Below are 22,341 nucleotides of genomic sequence, written 5' to 3'. Positions count from 1 at the left end.
AAGTGGAAATACTGAAATAAATATCAAAGACTACAAAAAAATAAATCAATAAAACTAAGAGTTGGTTCTTTGAGAAGAAAAACAAAAAAGATAAACCTCACCTAGGCAATGGGAAAAAAAAGAGAGAGAAAAATCACTAATAAACAGGATCACAAATGAAAGAGGAAATATTTCTACAGATAGCAAAGAAATACAAAAGATTATAAAAGATTACCATGAATAACTATATACCAATAAATTTGATAACCTTGAAGAAATAGATAAATTTCTAGCTCAATATACTCTACCAAGATTAACTGAGAAAGATGAACTGAACAAACCAACCCAAACATAGAAACTGAAATAGCAGTAAAAACTTCCAAAAAACAAGTCTAGGACCAGATAGCTTTACAAATGAATTTTATCAAACTTTTAAAGAACTAATATTGACCTTGCTCAAAATTTTTTTAAATATACAAGAAGAAATTCTCCCTAATACATTTTATGATGCCAACATTACCTTAATTTCTGGGCCAGAAAAATAATAAGCCACAGTTTGGGATCATCATCACTCAGAGCAACTTGTAGGGCCTTTGACAAAAAAAAAAAAAAATGGAAGGAAAAACTTTGATAAAACCATCTATTTTAGCTCCTAAGATCATATGATTTTTCTTGGAAGAAACTATAATCATTAACCCTTCCTAATAAACTCTAAAAAGTTCCAGATCACAGTAGGGCTCTTTTCTTTTTTTCTAACCAGCAAAAAATATAAATTTTTTAAAAATAAAATAAAATATTTAAAAACAAGGCTGAAATAGTAATAGAATTTTCAAAATTGTTTATAAGAAAAAAAAATAAGTTTGGTGACCACATTAGACTTTAATCTGTACCTATTACCAGGTCAAACGAGCATAGATAACTTTTAACCAAAATCCATTGTCTCAACTCCCTTGTCCTGTAGCCAACCTATATTTCTCAGGCTTCTTGAGAAATGTGACATGAGCTCACATGACTGAGTTTTAGTGGAATGTGAGTAGAAGTATGATCCTAATCTGGTTCATAAAAAAAAATCTCATCTTGTGCTGTCTTTCTTTCTTGGCTGGCTCAAGTGAGGATGGCACTGGGGCAACCTTCAAAGTCATATCTGAAAATGGCAGAAGATCCCGCAGCCTCACAACTCCATGGAAAAAGGCCATCCATCATACCTACTACTAGTACATCCATAATCTACTAGTACTGTTATATGAGCAAGAAATAGATTTCTGTTATGTTTGTATTGTTACATTCTTGAAGTTTATTTATGACAGTATCTAGCCTACATTAAATAATGCAAACTTAAAATAATGCACAATTTTAGACTTTAAATACCTTTAGTAACTTAACATGTTTACATGAAGAGAACAGTTTAGGTTCAACAAAAACTCTCATGGAATAAGGAAAACTCAGACACTATTCATTTAAATTTTTAAAAAGTTGATAATATTCTTAGTAACAAAATAAAAGGACTAGTCAAAACACCTAGGAATTTATCCGCTTCATAATATCCTAAAAGTAATTATAATATACAATATTCATTACATGACATTTTATTGACTTTGTTTAGATTTTGCACTGTAGTAAACCCACTAAGTACATTATCTCATTTATTTCTCACCTCAATTGTCTGTGGGAAATACTGCCACATCCCCATTCTATGAAGGAGAAATTGAGTCAAAGATGAGTCAAAGTTACCTAACTTACTCAGGTCATATAGCTACAAAGTGACAGAAGTGGGCTTTGAACGCCTGAGCTTGAGCCATCTTTACTATGCAAAAATGCCTCTGAAAGCAGTATCCTATTTCCTAAAAAATTACAAAAACATTTCTAAAGTAATTTAATTCACAATCATAAAAGAGATTATATGCTTAAAGAATTTAGCTCCCTAACTGCTGAAAAATAATGTGTCAAGAGGCTACAAATCCACAGCTAAGCAATAAATCTAGTGCTATGAGGAAAAGGAATGCTCATATATATCATGTGATGTAAATAATACTAAAAAGGCTAACACCAAGTCACTTTCTCTACCAATTTCTTCTTTGCCAATTTTAAATCACAACCCTCACAGAAAATAAGGGTAGAAATTTGTGACAGAATCTAAACTCTTATTTCCAGTTAACTGTTATCATGAACAAAAAATTAGCTCCTGATAGATTTATTAATGGCAGCATAACTCTTAAAGTCCCTGTGATTTCTGCTTCCCTCTCCCCTATCCTAGGTAATCAATTTCCAAGCTCATTAATATTTCCTTTAAAATATCAATTACATTTATTCTCCTGTCCATTTTCATTGCCATTATTATAGATCAGACCCTTAATGTCTATCACCTACACAAATGTTTTTCTTACTTATTAAAACTGTCTTCTGAGAAGAGAAATATTTTACATCTTGATCCAAAAAAACACATGTGAGTCAAATCTTTATGAAATAACATTTTCTCTTAAAGCAATTTACCTTGATATTATTTAAAAACTAGGTTACATGTCTCACTATAATGATTTCATGACTCACTGAGGGTCACAACCTGCACTGTAAATAACTTTGACCATTGCAAAATGCTTCCTCACTGCCTCCACACTTTCCTGGCTCCTATCCTTTCTATTCATCTCCACCAGATTAAATCCTTTTAAAATGCCATTCTAATTATGTCTATTTCCTATCCAGCATTATTTATGGATTCCTGTAAAAGCTCAAGAGGAAAGTTCACATTCCTTAGCTTGGCGCTTAAGGCTCTATCAAACCTGGCCTAACATAGACACACTCAACTCATACCACTTCAATTACAGACAAAGGAACACCTATATCTTATGATATCCTGATTCTTTTTAGACTAAATTCTGTCTCTCTCCCAGTCCCCTGATATGCAAATGAAAATCCTATACCACTCATTCATCCAATATATATTTAGGGAGCAGCTATATGTTCTAGATACAGAGGGAGTTAGTATAGTCCTATACTCATGCAGCTTAGAGTATGGCATTATAAATATGAAAATTCTGACAAATGTGAAAGTTACAGAAGGGGAGATGGAATGTTCCCGGATCATAAAGAGGTGTAAGACATGTCTCCCATAGAAAGTGCCCATTAATCTAAATACCAGATGATACAAAGGAATTACCATGTTCAAAGTGAAGGATACTTAGGTGGGGAAATAGCATGCTGAAGGCTGTGAGGAGAGAAACTGTGGAAATCTGGAAGTGGAAGAAGACCAGTTTTGGCAGTGGCAGAGAAAATGCAAGGCAAAGCAGTCTATAAATTGCAGATAAAAAAGAATGGCAGATTAGTATGACATTACATCCCAGGTCAAATATCAACTTAGTAAGTATTTACCTTATGCCTGTATATGTCAAGTAACTGAACATTTAAGCATATTTGAGTCATGTTTTCTAGCCCTCCAGGAACTCACATTCTTCTGTGGAGACTGATAGGTAAATTTGTAGCAGGATAAAAGCCAAACTAGATATGTGTTCAGTAATTCTTTCAAAAAAGAAAGAATTAACTTTTTCTGACAGTTTGGAAAAACTACCTAGAGGCAGTGATGCCTGATTTGAAAAACAAATATAAGTTCTCAAGCTAACACTGGCTTATCAGGCAAGGAAACAGCATATGCAAAATTTATAGAACCATGAAAAAAAAAAGAAAAGCAGGGCTTTTCCATGAAAGCCCTTCTTGACAATGACAGAGAAGAAGGTATTTTCACATTCCTCAGAATTTAGGGTCCCTGCACAACATAATATTGTTAGCTGACAGGATGAAAAGTCCTTGGAACAAAGGCTTCACCACCCCCATCCCACCTCGTTTTCTTAAATTATCATCAGCACTTAGCATTCACCCTCACAGTAAATAAGCATATATGTAGAATACATAAACTATTAATTATTTATTGAATTAAAATTAAGTGATTCCTTTGTAGAGGAATAATAGAGGAAATAAACTTTCATAAAACTTTTCAAAGCTGGAAAGGATAGTGAAATTTCTGTGACTCCACAAGTTCAAATGGTAGGAAGTATTTCAAATTGAGGTGTCCGCATGAAAAAATGTTCAACATCACTTATCATCAGAGAAATGCAAATCAAAACCACAATGAGATACCATCTCACTCCTGTGAGAATGGCCCATATCAAAAGAACCAGAAACAATAAGTGCTGGCAAGGATACAGAGAAAAAAGAACCCTAATACACTATCAGTGGGAATGTAAACTGGTCCAGCTCTTATGGAAAACAGTATGGAGGTTTCTCAAAAGAGTTCAAATAGGTCTGCCATATTACCCAGCAATTCCACTCCTAGATATCTACCCAAAGAACACAAAAACACTATTTCAAAAGGAAAACTGCACTCCCATGTTCATTGCAACAGCATTTACAATAGCCAGGATATGAAAACAGTCTAAATGCCCAAACAGATGGAAAATGAAGATGTAATACACACACACACACACACACACACACACAGAGAGAGAGAGAGAGAGAGAGAGAGAGAGAGAGCATCACAGGGATTTCCCTATCCAGCCCTCTCTTAGGTAATCTCCTTCCCAACTCTGAAGTTATATTAAAGTTTATTTCCTCTCTCTCTCTCTCTCTCTCTCTCTCTCTCTCTCTCTCTCTATATATATATATATATATATATATATATATATATATATATATATATATATTGCAATGGAATACTACTCAGCAATCAGAAAAGATACTCATGCCATTGGCACCAACATGGATGGAGTTGGGAGAGATAATGTTAAGTGCAATAAGTCAGAGAGAGCAAGATAAATTCCAGATGGTATCACTAATGAGTGGAATATAGAGAACACAACAAAGAACCAGAAAAGACAACCTTAAAACTAACTCTTGAAAACTGACTATAGAACTGAAGCATCCAGAGAAGGAAAGAGGTGGAAGAGGGGTAGGAACAAGAGAGGAGGAAGCACCATGGACTAGGGTGGTGGACTATAGGTGATTTGGTGATTGGTATCCTACAGTGGTGACACTTGATGGAGAGATTTCTTAATGTTACCACAATTAAAAAAAAATTAATTTTTAAAAATTTATCACAGTTGTAGATCATGTGAGAAAAGCCTGAGATACTTATATAAACCAGAGTATTAGAGCTTTATTAAGAAACAAAACAAAAAGCAAAAAGCAAATTGAGGTGTCTGGGCCTTCCTTGTAAAAGAAGGTAGCAAAAGTGTGTGAGAATGACACAAAACAATAAAGTACTTGCCATTAAAAACGTGTGATTGAAAATTTTTATTATTTAAAAAAAGCCTATCTATAAATTCTGAGATAATCAAGGATTTGGCAGAGTTGATATCATTTCAGGCATAGAACAGATAATTTTATAGTTCATCTCTTCTTGTCCTTCCCCTATCTGAGCCTTGAGTTTGAAAAAAATCATTTAAATTAACTTCAAAATGTTCTTGTAGACAAGATATTACTAAACTCTGTCCATACCAATGAATTCCAATGCTATCACTGTTTCCATGGTAACTAATGCACTTCAAAAGAGAAAAAAAAACAGAGCAAGACTAAAAACCAGAGAAAAAAATGGAATAAAGTGGTTTAAACAAAACATAACATTTCTCATTTACATTTATGAAACATTTTCTAATTTCAGAGGCTCCATGATAATTTAGATAGACTCCAAGTCACTTGAAAATCATAGAGATCTCAGGGTCATCAAAAATAAACTCCACTCAGAGTTGGGGTCCCCTTTACAACATTGTTGCACAACAGTTGTTCCACTGCTTGCCGAGTTCATTCCTGAAAGATTCTCATTCTTTCACTTGAAATGATTACTGATCACCTATCTTTTCTACAGGTTTAAAAGATGATTAATACTTTCTATCACATTTAAAATTTTTGCTATTTAGAGGACAAATAATTAAAACATAGGAATGAAAAAAGAGCTCTACAATAAAGATATAGGAAGATTTTTAAAAAGATTATATAGTTCCAATGACTTTCATTTCTAGTCCACCTCAGTCCCACACACCATTACCAGCTACATGCTAGGCCTTGTCATGACCCAGAACTGCTCTACCTCTGCAAATGTAAACTCCAATATTAACTTTCTGATAACAAATAGTTCTTTCATTCCCCAAAGTAATCCCTGCACTAGCCCTACGCCTTATAAAGTATAAGACTTGTCACTTGGAATAATTTCCTCATACTTCCTTGCTAATATTTTCAACTTTTATTCTTCAGTGGCAACCACCTAGCAACAGCCTAACCTGGGCTTTCTGACGATCCTTCTTCCCAATTACTGTGTTCCATATGGATTTTTTTTGTTCCACGCTCTGAGAGCCTAGAGAATAATCTGTTAACAGTGTGAAACTGTTTGCCTCTATATTTACAGGGTAGTGTCAAGTGCCTCATGTGAGTGAAAGTAATATAAGGATTATAATGCAAAACTTGGCAACTATGGTCATTAGATCCCCTAACTAGAAAAGTAATGCACGACCTACCCCACAGCCATGGTCACCACAAGCGACAGTGTCAGTTAACCACATATACAGATGCATCAAATTGATTTTGTACTGAAATGCATGTTCTAAACTGTTCCTTTGGCACAAGTCTGCCTGTATTTGCTGTGGCACACTAACAGTAAGGTGGTGAGACTGTGTTTATTATATACACAGTTTCTTTGCTCTGAGAACCTGGTGGCGGTGAGTGGGGACTGGTGGGAAGGTCTATGTCTCTCTGGTCTCAGCTCTTTCTCTTGAGCATTAAGCTCTTTTAAAAAACTCATGAAAGCTCATGAAAACAGACAGTTTTATAATGGTCCTATCTTGCTTTCCCATGGCTGCTAGAAAAGTCATGGCATACTTCTAACATGGATTTAGGTCCTTTAATGGCATGCAATTTGCTTACAGACTACTTCTAACTCCACCTGATTTTAACTGTCCTTTGTTTTATTTTTAACTCACTTTATTTTGCCATATTGTATAGAAAATCCTTAGATTTGTTTTTAGAAGGGTGGCTATAAATGAGTTAAATTGCAGGAGACAAAAGGGAAAAAGTCATTTCTTTTTACCTGTTTATCCACTGGTGATCTATTTGAAGTCTCTCCATCTAAATACATTACTAAAGCACTCCTGTGATTTTTTTTTTGTCAGTGATAGCTGCAGGCATTTGAATTATTCTTATGTAATGTAATGTGTATACATGTTTGCACCTATATGTGTATTTTTATTGTAACAATAAAAGTGAAATATGTACCTAAAATCATATCTAAAATCAAACTTGCATTCTATTTCTCTAAGCCTTGCTTATTTAGTTAGGAGTATCTAGTATTTTTGCAACAATGAAGCTATAAATGCTTACAGGCACATGGACTTTTCGAAACATCTCAGCACCCTTGTGTGCATCCATCAATGCAATGTCTTGGGGTGTGGAGACAATCACAGCACCTAATCAAAAGAAAACAAAAGGATGTCAAAAATGACACTATCATTTTATTCTTTATAGAAAGATTACTTCCAAAATTATGTTGCTTATGTGCTAGAAGTCTCTACTGTATTAACTATTTAGGTAATTTGTATAAATTTTACATACATGAATGGGAAAGATGAGGAAATGTCTAATTTGCTCTTGCTTATCTTTGACTCTTCAGTTCTAAGTTTCTAAAGACAAATGACTGACCATGTTTTAAGATCACAACTATTATCACCAGAACCTTCCTCACATTCAGATAATATAGCAGTTAGAAGATGTACAACGCAGGCCTTACTTTCAAGAAGCTAATAGCCTATTTGGGGAAGCCAGAAACTAAGGACTATTAACACAACAGGCTAACCATTAAAGCAGGTATGCAAAACGTGTTAGAGTGTTAAAGGAGGAATAAAGGAAAGATATCTAATTCAATCTGGGGGAGAAGACGGTGAAAGTGATCATAGAAAGGGTAAGGAAGCAGAAGATATGGAGATGCAATAGGGCAAGTTTCCAGAAAAAGGTGATTCCTAAGTTGAGTCCTAAGTTTGTGTCAAAGAAAACTTACTAGTATAGAACAATGTGGAGAATAGTTTGCTGTGTATAAAACTAAGAACTCTGGCAGAAGTTCAAATGCAAAATAGTGGCAGCCTTAAATAAGGGAGTGTTGAAGAGTAGGTGGAGATTGAGGCTTTCCTGGGTCTCCATTATTACTCTGTAGAAACCAGATGGTTCTAACATATAGTGTTTCTAGGAAAAGTGAAGTTTAAATTTTTTCTTTAAGTGGAAACACTAGAGACCCGGTTATGATTTAAAGAATCTGAATTTCTTAAATTTTATGGTTTCTTCTAGATGATAATCTGAAAACATATCCTAATCACCAAGATGAATATTATCTAATAACTAACCATACACAGGCATAACATTTTAGAGCCACAAACTATCAAATTGGAACCAAGTGGCAATACTTCATTATAGCTAATGATAAAAGAGGCAAAATTAACAATAAATAAATGAATGCACCAAGTGACAGTCAAATGACATTACAGAGTATTATTTGAAGGATATTTTGAAGAACTCAGAATAGAGAAACATGGTTGCAAAACTAAGTTGTCACAAAGCATGTGGCATATAAGCTTGTCAAACTAAAAAAGAAACTGCAAAATAGTTCTATTACTTAGCTACAAATTCATCTTGCAATTAGTATTCTCGTTTCAGAAAAAAAAAACAACTTCATCTTTCACATTAAATTAATGTCATTAATTTGAATTTTATTGACTTTGTAAGCTTTTCTGGTATTTAATTTGTAACTAAGTTTTTCAAAAATTATTTAAGAAATAAAAGCTTAAGAATTTTTGTTTACACCTAGTTAATATTATAACTAAAGTAAGTCAATATGGGATATTGGATATGAGATTATTTTTCTGTTAGAAGGAGGCTGTATTACTGATACTTGTAAAACACTACCTCTGGAATTCAAATAGAATCAGAATTCAAAGTCTAGGGTAATGACTTAACCACTCTAAAATTCAATTATTCTTATTAATAAAATTCGTTTGATGTTTCTGGGAATGCCATCTTCATATATGTTATCAGGCAGCTCATCCTACTTTTGAAAATGTCCAATGGATCACTACATTTTTCTATTTGATTTACGCTGCCTAAAAAAACCTGAAAATCAGCCAACAGGACTTTTTCCCCTCTTTTAAAGATTGATGGAAATCACATCTCTGCAAAAATTATATTCAACTTTACATCAATATATTTTTCACAATTTGCCACCTTGTAAATTCTATGTTATTAATCTATATCACTATTTTTTCATATTCAGGCATTTAGAAGGAATTTAACTCTAGTTCTGCCCCCATCAAGCAATGTAACTAACCTTGAGCAAATAACTAAGAATGACTCTAGGTTTCAGTTTCCTTAGCTGTAAAATTAGCAAATGAACTAGGTAGTCTCCAAGGTCTAAGCTATCTCTCTGATGATACATCGATTTGGTATTTATTCTTAATTATAGTTCCCAAAACCAATCTTGTTCAACCTGACTGCTAGTAAACCTATTTAAGAGAACATGAAATGTTACCTACTCCAAGAAGTACAGTCATTCTCTTCACCTGTAAATGAAACACCCCTGGTTATTTCCTCCAAATTCCCCCTTCAATGCTATACTAGCTTATGAAGAGTTCTCTATTTCATTAGCCCTAAAAAGTACCCTTAGCTTTCATATGTGATGAATCTTTTATTGTTTTAAATGCTCTTTGTGTACTATTTGTATTACCACAACACAATGTAGTTTTGTGGCAGTTATTTTAATCAAACAAAATTAATGACACATTGCCCTGCACAAAATAGGCACTTAACAAAGGATTGGTAATGTAAACAATTTTTCCTTTTTCACACCATCCATCTTAGATTACTGCTGCATGAACTCTTAAGTTGGTAACTCCTTGAACTACGAAGTCAAGAGCTCTAGATTTTGGTTTTGTTGACTCTACTAATGTACAATATATCCTTGAATAGCTCACTAAAACTCAACACATCTCAATTAACTCCTCTATAAAAGAAACCTACTTCCAATTGGCCTAACTTAATTTACAGAGCTGTTCATTTTTTTCAATGTAAAAATGTTATAAAAATGTTTACTGATATTATTTTGATAGCTGTAAAATCTTAAAATGACTTGTTCCTGTCTGTACTTAATCTCTAACACAGTATCACAAATAAGCATCTGCATCATCTCTTTGTAGAGTAATTAAAATAGCAGCAGTGATACACCACAAGTTTTGGAAATATCCCACTAGAAGTATAAGCTACAATTATAAAGGATTTTTTTGGTGTACAATTTTTTGAATTAAATGTATTTTCTTAACTAATGACTAAGTAATTACAATGCAATCAGTATTTACCACACTGTTCTGAGAAAAAAATCCTGGATCTTAAAGAATACAAAAAGCAGCACACACATAAATCACCACCTCATTTTTTTGTACCAAAATTAAGCTCATCATAAAAGTAACCACTTCATATATATACACAATGGAATACTACGCAGGTATCAAAAAAGACAAACTCATGCTATTTTCAGCAACATGGATGGGGCTGGAAGGGATTATGATAAGCAAATTGAGTCAGAAGGAGAAAGACAAATCTGGATGGTGTCACTGATAGGTGGAATATATAGAAACCAAACAAAGGATCAGATAAAGCCAAATTTAAAAACTAATCCTTGAAAGTTGACTATAGAACTAGGGAATCCAGAGAGAGATTGAGAAGGGGAGAATCAAGAACAAAGTAGGAAGGGGGCACAATGGACTGTAGTGGTGGACAATGGGCACTTTGGTAGTGGGTACACTATGGTAATATCACCTGAAGGGGGGTCATATAGTCAGTCCCAAAACACAAACAACAATGTAAACCAGCATTATCTCAATAAAAAAGGAAATTACAGAAAAGTAGTAACCACTTTAGACAGACTTACAATAACATTTAGAATCTATGGTAAGGAAATAAAGCAATATAACAACAAACAAAATCACAAATAAAACTAAATTTAATCAATAACCAATCCACACATCATCACAACCGAGATTTTCAAATTTTAAAGAAATTATGCTATCTTCTTCTGTACCTCTCTAGTTAAAGTGTGGTGTCTAAATCTGATACATTTTATCTTTCTGGTTACTTTCTACTTAATAAATTTTCATTTTTCACAGGGCTCATGGAACATGAACCAAAATAAACAGACCTAGATTTGTTCCCCCTTTGTACCATCACTGATGATGTCACCTCAGTTTTGTGATGAAAAGTTTGTTAGAAAACTTGTGCTCCCTCTACTGACCAGAAGGAATGTGAGTAGCAAAATAAAGAATGTTGTCTGCAATAAATGCAGTTGTTTTCTGAGAGTAAATATACAGTGCCATAAAACACCTATCTCAAAAACCTCATGGAATTTCCTAATCATTTTCTAAGGTAAATAAGTTCAAACAATTCAATAATATTGTTTAAATGCTCTTTCCCAAGTTGTAATCTTTTTTTTTTTTTTTAAAGATTTATTTATTTACATGTACAAGAGCTGGGGTACAGGCCAGAGATGCAGGGGGGTGAGAGGATTCACAAGAGACAGAGTGGAGAACAGAAGAGGCAGATTGACCGAAGTACACTGCTGAGGGGAGCAGCAGGCGAGACCGGAGAGGTCGGCTTCACCATGTGGGTTAGTCCCTGGCCGGCTGGGGATCGAACTCTTGCTGCAGAGGTTGAGGATTGCTTCATAGTGTGGTGTTTAACCTCTGCGCCACCAGGGAGGCCCCCATGTTTGTAATCTTTTTAAAAAAGAAATTTTATCAGCTGAGATTTACTGGCAAATATGCAAATATCCCCATAAAGTCAGAGTATTGTCTCAATTGTTAATTTCCTACACTATTAAGAAGAAAATCTACTTTTAAATGCCTATCTGATTTGGGTGAGAGTTCAGAGTAGTTAAACATATAAAACTGATTATTCCAGATGTTAGGCTGATCATAATTATACCAATGTAGAACTACTCAACTATGCCAGTCTAAGTCTCCAGGGCATAGATTGTATCTAATTCCCATGCCTGACTGGGAACTTCAGTGTTGAAACCCATTACATATGTGTAACAAAAATTACTCAAAATTATATGTAGGTCAATAATTCTATAGCTTACAATTCTTGAGCACATCAATGTAAAGTCAATAACTTAAAAGAACTATCTGCTATTTTTAATGTCCACAGTGCTCTAATATTTAATGCTGCTGATTCTCCTCAATTTATATAAAGATATACCTGCAATAAAAGAAAATAACCATTCAACTTCTGCTAGGTTAACATAAACAATATCAAATAAACAATTGCTTATTAACTGTGAAGTACAATGGCTTTGATATTTTCTAGCTCTCCCCTGTCTTTCTCCTGTGCAACCCCCAAACTTCCTGAAATATAAATATTATTTGCTACATAATCAAGTAATACTTACTAATACCAGTGTAAGATTAAATAAAACATGATTAAAAAGGTTGAGGCACCTCAAATGTACCCACAAGACTGGGTTTAGATAGGAAATAGAAATAAATTTTTCAAGTCACTATGTTGGACACTGTGCTCCATTCTTTGATTAACTTACGGATCAGTCATTATTTTGCTCACTTTGAAATGAGTTTTATTATAGGAGATATGTCAACTACTGCCCAAAAGAATTATAAATCACAAAAATTGGTGGAAACTACAGAATTCCAAAGTGAGAAAAAGAAAGCACACTTAGGAACTTTAAGATTTTAAGTACCTCAAAGGAATTTGGATGCATATTTGCTGTTTGCAGACAAAGATTGGCTCTTCAGTACAAGAGTCAACAGGTAATGGACTTCTGATCACCTCATCTAATGTTAAGAGTCTTCACTAGGGGCATGTTCACATATGCACCATAGGGATAAGTAAGGCTTTCAGAGATTTTAAATATCTTGGGCTCATAATTGGCTCTCTTTTGATTGCTCTTGAGATCTCCCTCCCCTCTCTCCCTCCTTCCATCCCCCTTTCTTATCTTAGTCCTATTTCTTATGTTTCCAGTAACATAAAATCCCCAATTTCCTGTCTTCAATCCACCTTCATGCCAATCAGTAAACACCTTTGAGGAATATTTTGCATTTCAAATTCTGTTAGATGTGCATACAGCCTAGCCTGCCCATGCTCAAAAGTGGGCCACCACCAAAGTATGTTTGTTTAATAATGGAACACACTGCTTTTTGTACACATTCTTTCTCTAATATAAACTCCAGAGAGGAGAATTGCTATTCTCTGATTACCCCAACTTTATTTAAACCAGGTGTATGTTATGAAATAAAAACTGAGACTTTATATGGAAAAGCTTTGCTTCATTTCCAAATGCTGTCATATTTAAGATGTGAAGATATTTTCAAAGCTATACTTACTGATCATATTTCTAATATCTATAACCAAGTATAAAAATATTTAAATGCTAGGCTGTAGAACTTTACTTTTATACATATAAACATTTAATGGATTTAAAAGTAGTTTTTAATATGAATCTGATTATTGGCCATTATATTATTCACTGAACATTAGAACATTAAGGAATTTTAAAGATGTAAGGCATGTCATGAGGAACTATCTAGAAATTCTTAGACTACAAAATTTGAATCAACTATCCCAGAAGCTTCCCATCCAAACACAGGTTAGATGGCCAACAAATTAAACATCAAATAAGTTGGTCTAGACAAAGTGTTTCTGAAAGCTGACTAAATAGGAACCATCTGGAAAAGCTTTTAAAATCCTGGGCCTTTCCATGTCAAATAATTCAGAAGTTGATAATTCTGATGCTATTTGCACTTATAACTTTAATATATAGTTGACCCAAATATTAAGCCCTAAAAAAAGTTTATTTCTTCTTACATTTAGATCAGAAATTACATTTACTTTTATAATTTCATTTCCAATCTGACTGAAATTTCAGATTCAGTACCAGGAACGTCTTAAAGGTAACAACACCCTGAAATATAGTTTTTAGTCTTTAACAGTTATCTATAATTTGTGTAACAACAAAGCAAGTTTATCTGAAAAATATATAATTTGAAGAATAAAACAATAATTCTGTTCTGCATTATGCAATTCTTGCCAAATATAACTCTGCTTAACATTTGCATGGAAAGACAGTGTATCTGGAAGAAGTTCAAAATTGATGTCACCTTTAAAGTTCCATTTTGTAAACTGAAAATATAAATGAATGTTTAATATCTCTGAATACTAGGAAAAGCTATGACTTAAGGAATTAATTTCAGGGTACAAGCATGCTTGTAGCTTAAGAGTTTGAGGTCATAAATTGCAATACTGTAGTAGAAAAATATAATAGTACTGAAAATCCAAAAGAGTTCAATATTTTTTCTTGAGATTTCAACTATTTTTTCAAAGATTAGTATTGGATGTCTTCAAAGAATTACTTCCACATTCTAAAATGATTTAGAAGGCAAAAAAAGTTATTTAGAAAAACAATTACATATTTTATTTAGTTTACCTAACTGAAATCATTTTGTTTCCTTTGCTTTGAAAGACTAAATATCAGACCATTAAGTGAACTATCTCAATTGATGGCCTATAGTCATTCACTTATTTAACACAGGAACAATAAGTTTCAAATCCTCCAAACCCCTATGGGTTTTCATATTATAAAAACCACTGTCCAAATTGGCAAAGAACATTACCATAAAAAAGATATCTGATTAGGTCAAGTCAACTGCTGGTAAAGGGGAAAATGCCAACATGGACATATATAGTTTTTCTCAAGTCCAATACTTTTCATAAACAATAATTTTCACTTAAATAAGGACCAAAATAGTAAGGCAGCTTAATTTAAAATTCCTAACCCTACACATTTAAATGAATGAGATGAAGAAAAGACTCTGATTTCCTTCTATCTAAAGGGTCCAGACAGGAAGGGTCCTAGCTAGGAAGAAACAGCATCATCTCATTTTTTATAATGTAACATCAGTTGGCTAGTGCAGTTTCTCCCGAGTCGAAGGATATTTAGCATATTATCTAGCTGACTACTCTGCTATACACAGTAACTTTTCCCTCTTTCGGAAAAAGAAATCAAAACAGGACCCACACTAGAACCATCTGACTATTTTCTGCACCACTTCTGCCTTTCCCTAAAAGAGAACAAAGAAGAGGCCATACCATGATGGCTCCCCTCTCAACTGCTCAGTCTTTACCCCTTCTATTTCAAGAATAATTTCCAAAAGTTTCATGCAAGCATCAATTCCTACTTAATAAAGTGAAGGGGAAGTTTTTTTCCATAACTTTATCCTATCCAAATAAACTCTTCCACTTGTTACTCTACATTATAAAAATATACTCACATTACTACTTCTCTAAAATATAGATTTTCTGTTCACAAATCTGATGACAGTATAATTATGCCTCCTGATAGATAGTGTGGATTTTCACTAATTTGACTGGTATCTGTTATTAGCTTGCAAACATTTAGAGGCAGAAATCTTTACATTTCATCTATTCCAAGTCACTAATTCACAATTATAATGATGACCAGGAATAAGAGAAGCTGGTTCATTATTTTTTGTTTGCTGCACTCTACTTCTTTCTCCTCCACCCACATGCTCCCCAAGCCTTGCTTTATTCTCCAGTCCTTTCTGCCCTGATCAGTGTATCCTATTAGCTGACCTCTGTGGACTGTATCACCTGAACTTTCAATAGAGACCTGCCACTGGGAGGTGCTAGCAGGACATGAGACTGTGGGAGATTGGAATATTATTACCATCCTCACACAGCACTCCCTCCCTGCTTTAGAGGGACTCTGATCTTGATGTTCCTTCACAGCCATTGCTCCCACTTGGCAGCCTCTTCCATGGCTCCAAGCAGTCTCCAAGTTCCACTGACACAATTTATTTCCTTGTCACCACCAAGGGGTGGTGACAACTTCTTACTGTCACTAGTTCCTGGGTAAGTTACCATCACTTGTTGGTTTCCTTAATGTTGCACACACCTTTGTAACTTAGACCGTCCTTAAATGCTGTTCTCTTATTCCTTTCAAGGTTTCCTGCTAGGACCCTGACTAATACATCGCCTTGATATAAACAATTTCCTAATACTTATCCATCTCTTAAAAAAATATTGTACAGGGCCTCCCCGGTGGCACAGCGGTTGAGCGCTGGGTTGTGAAGCTGCCCACAGCCTCTGCAGCGCCGGTTCAATCCCCAGCTGCTCCCCGGCCACTGGAGGAGGGTCCCACATGGGCGCAGACCTCTCCTGCCACCCTCTGCTCCCCTCAGCAGTGTACTTCGGTCCTTCTGCCTGCTCTGCTCCCCGCTCTGGCTCTGGTGAATTCTCTCACCCTCCCACACTTCTGACTATACCCAGTGCTTGTATAAATAAATAAATAAATGAATTAAAAAAATATATATTGTACATATATATATTGAAGCATAAACTCTTCACTAAGAGTTAAAATCAAATTAAGATAATCTTCAGGCAATCATACAGAGGTCCGCTGTTGGAGTAAAGGAAGAAAAAATTTTTTAGGTAATATCTGTTAGAATTCAAATGCTAGCATGGCACATATATTGATATTTTTCAAGGCACTTATAGTGCTCTCTAAAGAAATATTAAACTACATATAATTAACATATAATTATATAATTATATGTATATATATACATATATAACATATAATTCACATATAATTCACACTACATAATATTCACAAATATTAAACTACATATAATTCACTACATATAATTCATAGTTTATCACTATGCATTTAAAAAAAAACCTGGAATAAATCCTTCCTATAAGTGGCAACAAAAATACATAAATTACAAATAAAAAAAAAAAACAAGCAAAAAACTGTATGAGTAACCAAAACAAAACAAGCACTGACATAGCTGCCTTCTCCCTATGGCAAATTCAATAACTCAAGAGCAACCACAGCCCAAAAACTGCAACTGGTTGTTTCCCATCTTTTATCCCGTCTCCTCTGCCTTTAGCAATTATTACAACTATTAAGTATTTATAATATGTAATGATCCAGTAGCCCATATAAGCTCAAATTTAAATCATTAGGCACTAATACTGCTGTCAACACTACTGTTCCTAAATAATACTTTCAACACAAATAAGAGGATGGATTTTTTTCTTTAAAGTTTCTTCTTATAATGAGTTTTTCATCCATCCCATGCAACAAATACAAAGAGCCTCTAATTAACATTTGGAAAGAGGATCTTTTTGCTTGACCAGGTCTGCCTCCAGGAATTTCCCAAGAGGATATCCCTTTCCAAGTAAAAAATACTTAATTCTATTTTCTACATGACTTGAAGACATGCAAAGTTGATATAAAGGCTCTTTATAATTCACAACATTTTAGTACTTGCCCCTCTTTTAAAACCCTCTTTTAAAGGGTTCGAGTAATTCCTAAAAATGAACTTTTAGATGAAGGTTTTGTATCATCATCTGATTTGATCCTCCTAAGACTGTAGAGTAGGCAAGTGTTTCACAGAGAAAGATAATAAGTCAAAGAGGTAGTTAGCACCCGCTAAACATCCCCTACAAAGGACAACGTTAGTGATTCTCATTAGTAATTTAATACAGTCTGCATGTAACCAAAAAACAAGGGTCTACAGGCATACTACTATTCCAGACACCTAAACAAAATTAATACTAAAGGGCACCAAGTGCCACAAGGATGTATATATACTACAGAAAAGAAGATAGCACAAATAAAACCCTAAAATCAAAGTATTTTTCTCTTAAAGGGGGAGTGAAATAAAATGTAGGTTTTAATAAACGTTTCCTTTAACTTATACATAAAAAAAAAAAAAACACCTGCATAAAAGTAGTCAAGGTGGGGAAGATCACAGGAATGAGTTAGCAAAATAGTAAGAAAGATAAGGGGGAACAAATCGGTTCACATAAACAGTAATAACTAGTTAACTAGCTTTGTCATTTATTCACTTAATATTAATTGCATAAGCTGAGTGGCTGCAGAAAGGCACTGAATTTGGCACTGTGAGAAATACAAATTGAATAAAATAGAGACTTAGCCCTCCCCAGAGTAACAGCCTAGTAGAGAATATAACACAATTATGCAGTTTTTGAATGAAGAACATGAGAAGTGTTAGAACAGTGGTTAAAAAAAAAAACAAAAAAACAAACAAACAAACAAACAAACAAAAAAAAAAACCCAGCTATGTGAATTCTAAAGAGGGAGGAATGATCCCTAAATGGGAATTTGGGAAAGATGGCAAGGAAAGACATTTTAAATAAAAAGTGTGCAGGACTTGGCTAGCCCCAGACTGGGGGTTCCAAGTAAGGGTAAAAGATAGAGGCTTTGGAAAGTAAAGGGAGGCAGGCAGTGAGTACAAAGGGTTTTAGGGGAGGGAGCCCAGGTTAGGTGAAGGTGTGTTTACTGGGAAGCAGAGGTAAGCCTAAACACAGGGGGGCTCAAAACAGACTCCAAAATTCTTATGTGGTTTATAGGATATGGGGCATAAGAAAAGGTAGAACACAGAGTATCTTGAAGGAGTTCTAAAGTCAATGATAAGAGGGAAAGACAATCAGGTTTATAATTAGAAAACAGATAATTCAGTTAGGCCTAGAAAAGCAGACATGATTCTGATAGGCAGTTCCAGATTATAGAAATTGATGAAAGCTGTGATTCAAGTCAGGCCAGAACCCTGGTTAGTGCCCTTTTCTCTAAATGCTGCAAGCTGGCTCAAGTTTGGTCTCCCCTTAAATATATATATATATATATATATATATATATATATATATATATATATTTTAAAGATTTATTTATTTACTTACTTACTTATTTACACAAGCACTGGGTACAGTCAGAAGCGCAGGAGGGTGAGAGAATTCACCAGAGCCAGAGCAGGGAGCAGAGCAGGCAGAAGGACCGAAGTCAGGCCAGGGGAGCAGCGGGCGGCAGGAGAGGTCTGCGCGCCATGTGGGACCCTCCTCCGGTGGCCGGGGAGCAGCCGGGATCTAACTGGGAAGTGGCGCTGCAGAGGCTGCGGGCAGCTTTGCAACCCAGAGCTCAACTGCTGCGCCACCTGGGAGGCCACTCTCCTTAAATATTTTAGCTGTGAAGTGGCATTGGCCTGAATTAAACCAAACCTCAGTAACTAAATCTTTAACTAAAACACACACACATACACTCACCACACCATATGAATGTTCCTCCACTCTGAAATTCCTGGTCATGTACATTTCGGTATTGTTCACTATTTTTTTGTAATTATAAAATGAATACATGTTCACTGTAGAAAAGCTAGTCTTTTCACTGATATCAGTTTTATGTTGACATAAAGCAAAAGTTAAGAACATGAGCCTTACTCATGAACTAATGTGAAACTCAGCTATGGCCCACTGTAACTCTATAACCTTGGACAAGTTATTTAACCCTTAATCCTCTCACACTTACCCCCCACCACCACCCCGCACCTCTGGCCTGTACCCCAGTTCTTATATGCACAAATAAATCAATCTTTAAAAAAAAAGATTTAAAAATACAGGGAATATGTTAAGAATATATATAAAAAGTATTAAATAGTATTATACTATTATTACATTAATTTAATATATTTTTTATATTAAAAATATATGAAAAATAATATATGAAATACTGTAATTAAGTGGTGGTTTTTATCAATAATAAGCAATCATCATGGCAGTACTTTATATAAATTATCTTTGAATAATCAGTGCTTCTGCAGGTGGGAATGCAAAATGGCCCAACCACTATGGAAGGCTATATGGAAATTTCTCAAACTACTTAAAATGGAGTTACCATCCCATCCAGCAATACCACTTCCAGGAATCTTCCCAAAGGTCACAAAAATATTAATTCAAAAGGAAATCTGCACCCCTATGTTTACTATAGCACTATTCACAATAGCTAGGATAGGGAAACAACCTAAATGCCCAAAAAACAGACGACTGGATCAAGAAGATGTGGTATATATACACAGTGGAATACTATTCAGCAATCAAAGAAGATAAACTCATGCCATTTTATAGCAACATGGATGGAGCTGGAGGGGAACATCCTCAATGAAACAAATCAGAAGGAAAGAGAAAAATATTAGCTGGTTTCACTTATAGGAGGAACATAGGGAAAACAAACAAGGGGGGAAAAAGACAAAAATAGCAGGAAAACTATAAATCAGAGACATTCAGCTGGTGGGGGTGAGGGGTCAAAACATGGAAGGGAAGAGCACAAAAGACTATGGTGATGGTTCATGGGTATTTCGGGGGTGGGAATTTTATGGGGATTACACCTGAAAGAAGAATGAACAATGATGTAAAAAGCCATATAAAAATAAATAAATAATAATCAGTGCTTTTTACTTACCCCTTAAATTGTACAAATATATATGTCCATTATAGAAAATTTAGAAAATATTAGTAAACAATAAAAATCAGTAAGCAAAATTTTTTTTTCCTTTTTTATTTTTTATTTATTTATTTTTTTAATATTAAATTTTATTTTTATATTCCCCCATACAATTGCAAATGCCCCATTCTGACCCCAATCCTTCCCCTCCCGCCCCCCCACCCCCCAAAAAGTGTCTCTGGTTCATAGTTTTTTGTTGATTTTGATTTTCACTTTCTTATATTCATTTTCCTGGTCCCTTATTTAAGTTTTCTAGATTCCTGCTATGAATGAGACCATCCGGTATTTTTCTTTTTCTTTTTGGCTTATTTCGCTGAGCATGATCCCTTCCAGTGCCATCCATGTTGCTGCAAATTGCATGTGTTTATCTTTTTTGAATGCTGAGTAATATTCCATGGTATATATGTACCACATCTTCTTGATCCAGTCATCTATTTTTGGGCATTTGCGTTGTTTCCAAAGCTTAGCTATTGTAAACAGTGCTGCTATAAACATAGGAGTGCAGGTGCTCTTTGGAATTGATGTTTCTGTGTCCTTTGGGTAAATACCTAGGAGTGGAATTGCTGGATCATATGGAAGCTCTATGTTTAGTAGGTCCAGAAATCTCCACACAGCTCTCCATAGTGGTTGGACCAGTTTGCACTCCCACCAACAGTGCACAAGAGTTCCTTTTTCTCCACATCCTCGCCAACATTTGTTGTTGCTAGTTTTTTTAATATGTGCCATTCTCACTGGTGTGAGATGGTATCTCATGGTAGTTTTGATTTGCATTTCTCTGATTACAAGTGATGTTGAACATTTTTTCATATGTCTGTTGGCCATTTGCAATTCCTCTTCAGAGAAGTTTCTTTTTAGCTCTTTTGCCCATTTTTTGACTGGATTATTTTCTTTGTTGTTGTTGAGTCTCATCAGCTCTTTGCAGATTTTTGTGATCAGTCCTTTATCATTAGTGTTGGGTGCAAAAATGTTCTCCCAGTTGGTGGGGTTTCTCTTTGTTTTTGTTATTGTCTCTTTTGCTGTGCAGAAGCTCTTTAATTTGATGTAGTCCCAGCTGTTTATCTTTTCACTATCACTGCTTTGGGTGATGTGTCTGTAAAGATGTCTTTGATGTGCAAATCCCGTAGTGTTTCGCCTATATTTCCTTCTATGTATTTTATGGTTTCAGGTCTTATGTCTAGTTCTTTAATCCATTTTGAGTTGATTTTTGTGTATGGTGTGAGGTAGTGGTCAAGCTTCATTCTTTTGCATGTAGCGACCCAGTTTTCCCAGCACTATTTATTGAACAAACTTTCTTTGCTCCAATGCATAGTCTTTGCTCCTTTGTCAAAAATTAGTTGACCATAAATCTGTGGGTTTATTTCTGGATTTTCTATTCGATTCCATTGGTCTGTATGTCTGTTCTTGTTCCAATACCATGCAGTTTTGATGATTATGGCTTTGTAGTATAGTTTGAAGTCTGGGAGTGTGATGCCTCCATTTCCTTCTTTTTTTTCAGTAGAGCTTTGGCTATTCGGGGTTTTGGTGATTCCATATGAATTTCATCAATAATTGTTCTATTTCTTTGAAGAATGCCATTGAGATTTTGAATGGAATAGCATTGAATCTGTATATTGCTTTTGGTAGGATGGCCATTTTAATAATGTTTATTCTTCCAATCCATGAGCAGGGGATGTCTTTCCATTTCTTTGTGTCTTCTTCTATTTCTTTTAACAGTGTTTATAGTTTTCTTTGTATAGGTCCTTTACCTCTTTTGTTAGATTTATTCCCAAATATTTGATTTTTTTTGTTTCGATATAAAAGGGGTGGTTTTTTTGATTTCTTCTTCAGATTTATTGTTTGTGTATAGGAAGGCTACTGACTTTTGCGTGTTGATTTTGTATCCTGCCACTTTACTGAATTGATTGATGAGTTGAATTAGTTTTTCTGTGGAGATTTTGGGGTTCTCTATGTATATTATC

General features: G+C 34.6%; 1 protein-coding gene across 5 annotated transcripts in view; it reads right to left on the bottom strand.

Annotated features, from left to right (window-relative positions):
• Window positions 1-22,341, bottom strand: part of NUBPL (NUBP iron-sulfur cluster assembly factor, mitochondrial) — a 235,721-nt gene that overhangs the window by 93,523 nt on the left and 119,857 nt on the right. For all 5 annotated transcript variants that reach the window (XR_008549746.1, XR_008549748.1, XR_008549747.1 and 2 more), the window contains exon 8: window positions 7,336-7,421. Coding sequence is in view for 2 of the 5 variants with exons in the window: in XM_037503190.2 (XP_037359087.1) it covers window positions 7,336-7,421 (86 nt within the window). In the remaining 3 variants the exon portion in view is untranslated. The remainder of the gene's footprint in view (window positions 1-7,335; window positions 7,422-22,341) is intronic.

The sequence above is a fragment of the Talpa occidentalis genome, unplaced genomic scaffold (assembly GCF_014898055.3).
Source record: "Talpa occidentalis isolate TD23 unplaced genomic scaffold, MPIMG_talOcc4v2.1 talOcc4.11, whole genome shotgun sequence".
Taxonomy (NCBI): Eukaryota; Metazoa; Chordata; class Mammalia; order Eulipotyphla; family Talpidae; genus Talpa; species Talpa occidentalis.
This window is presented reverse-complemented; position numbering and strand designations above follow the sequence as displayed.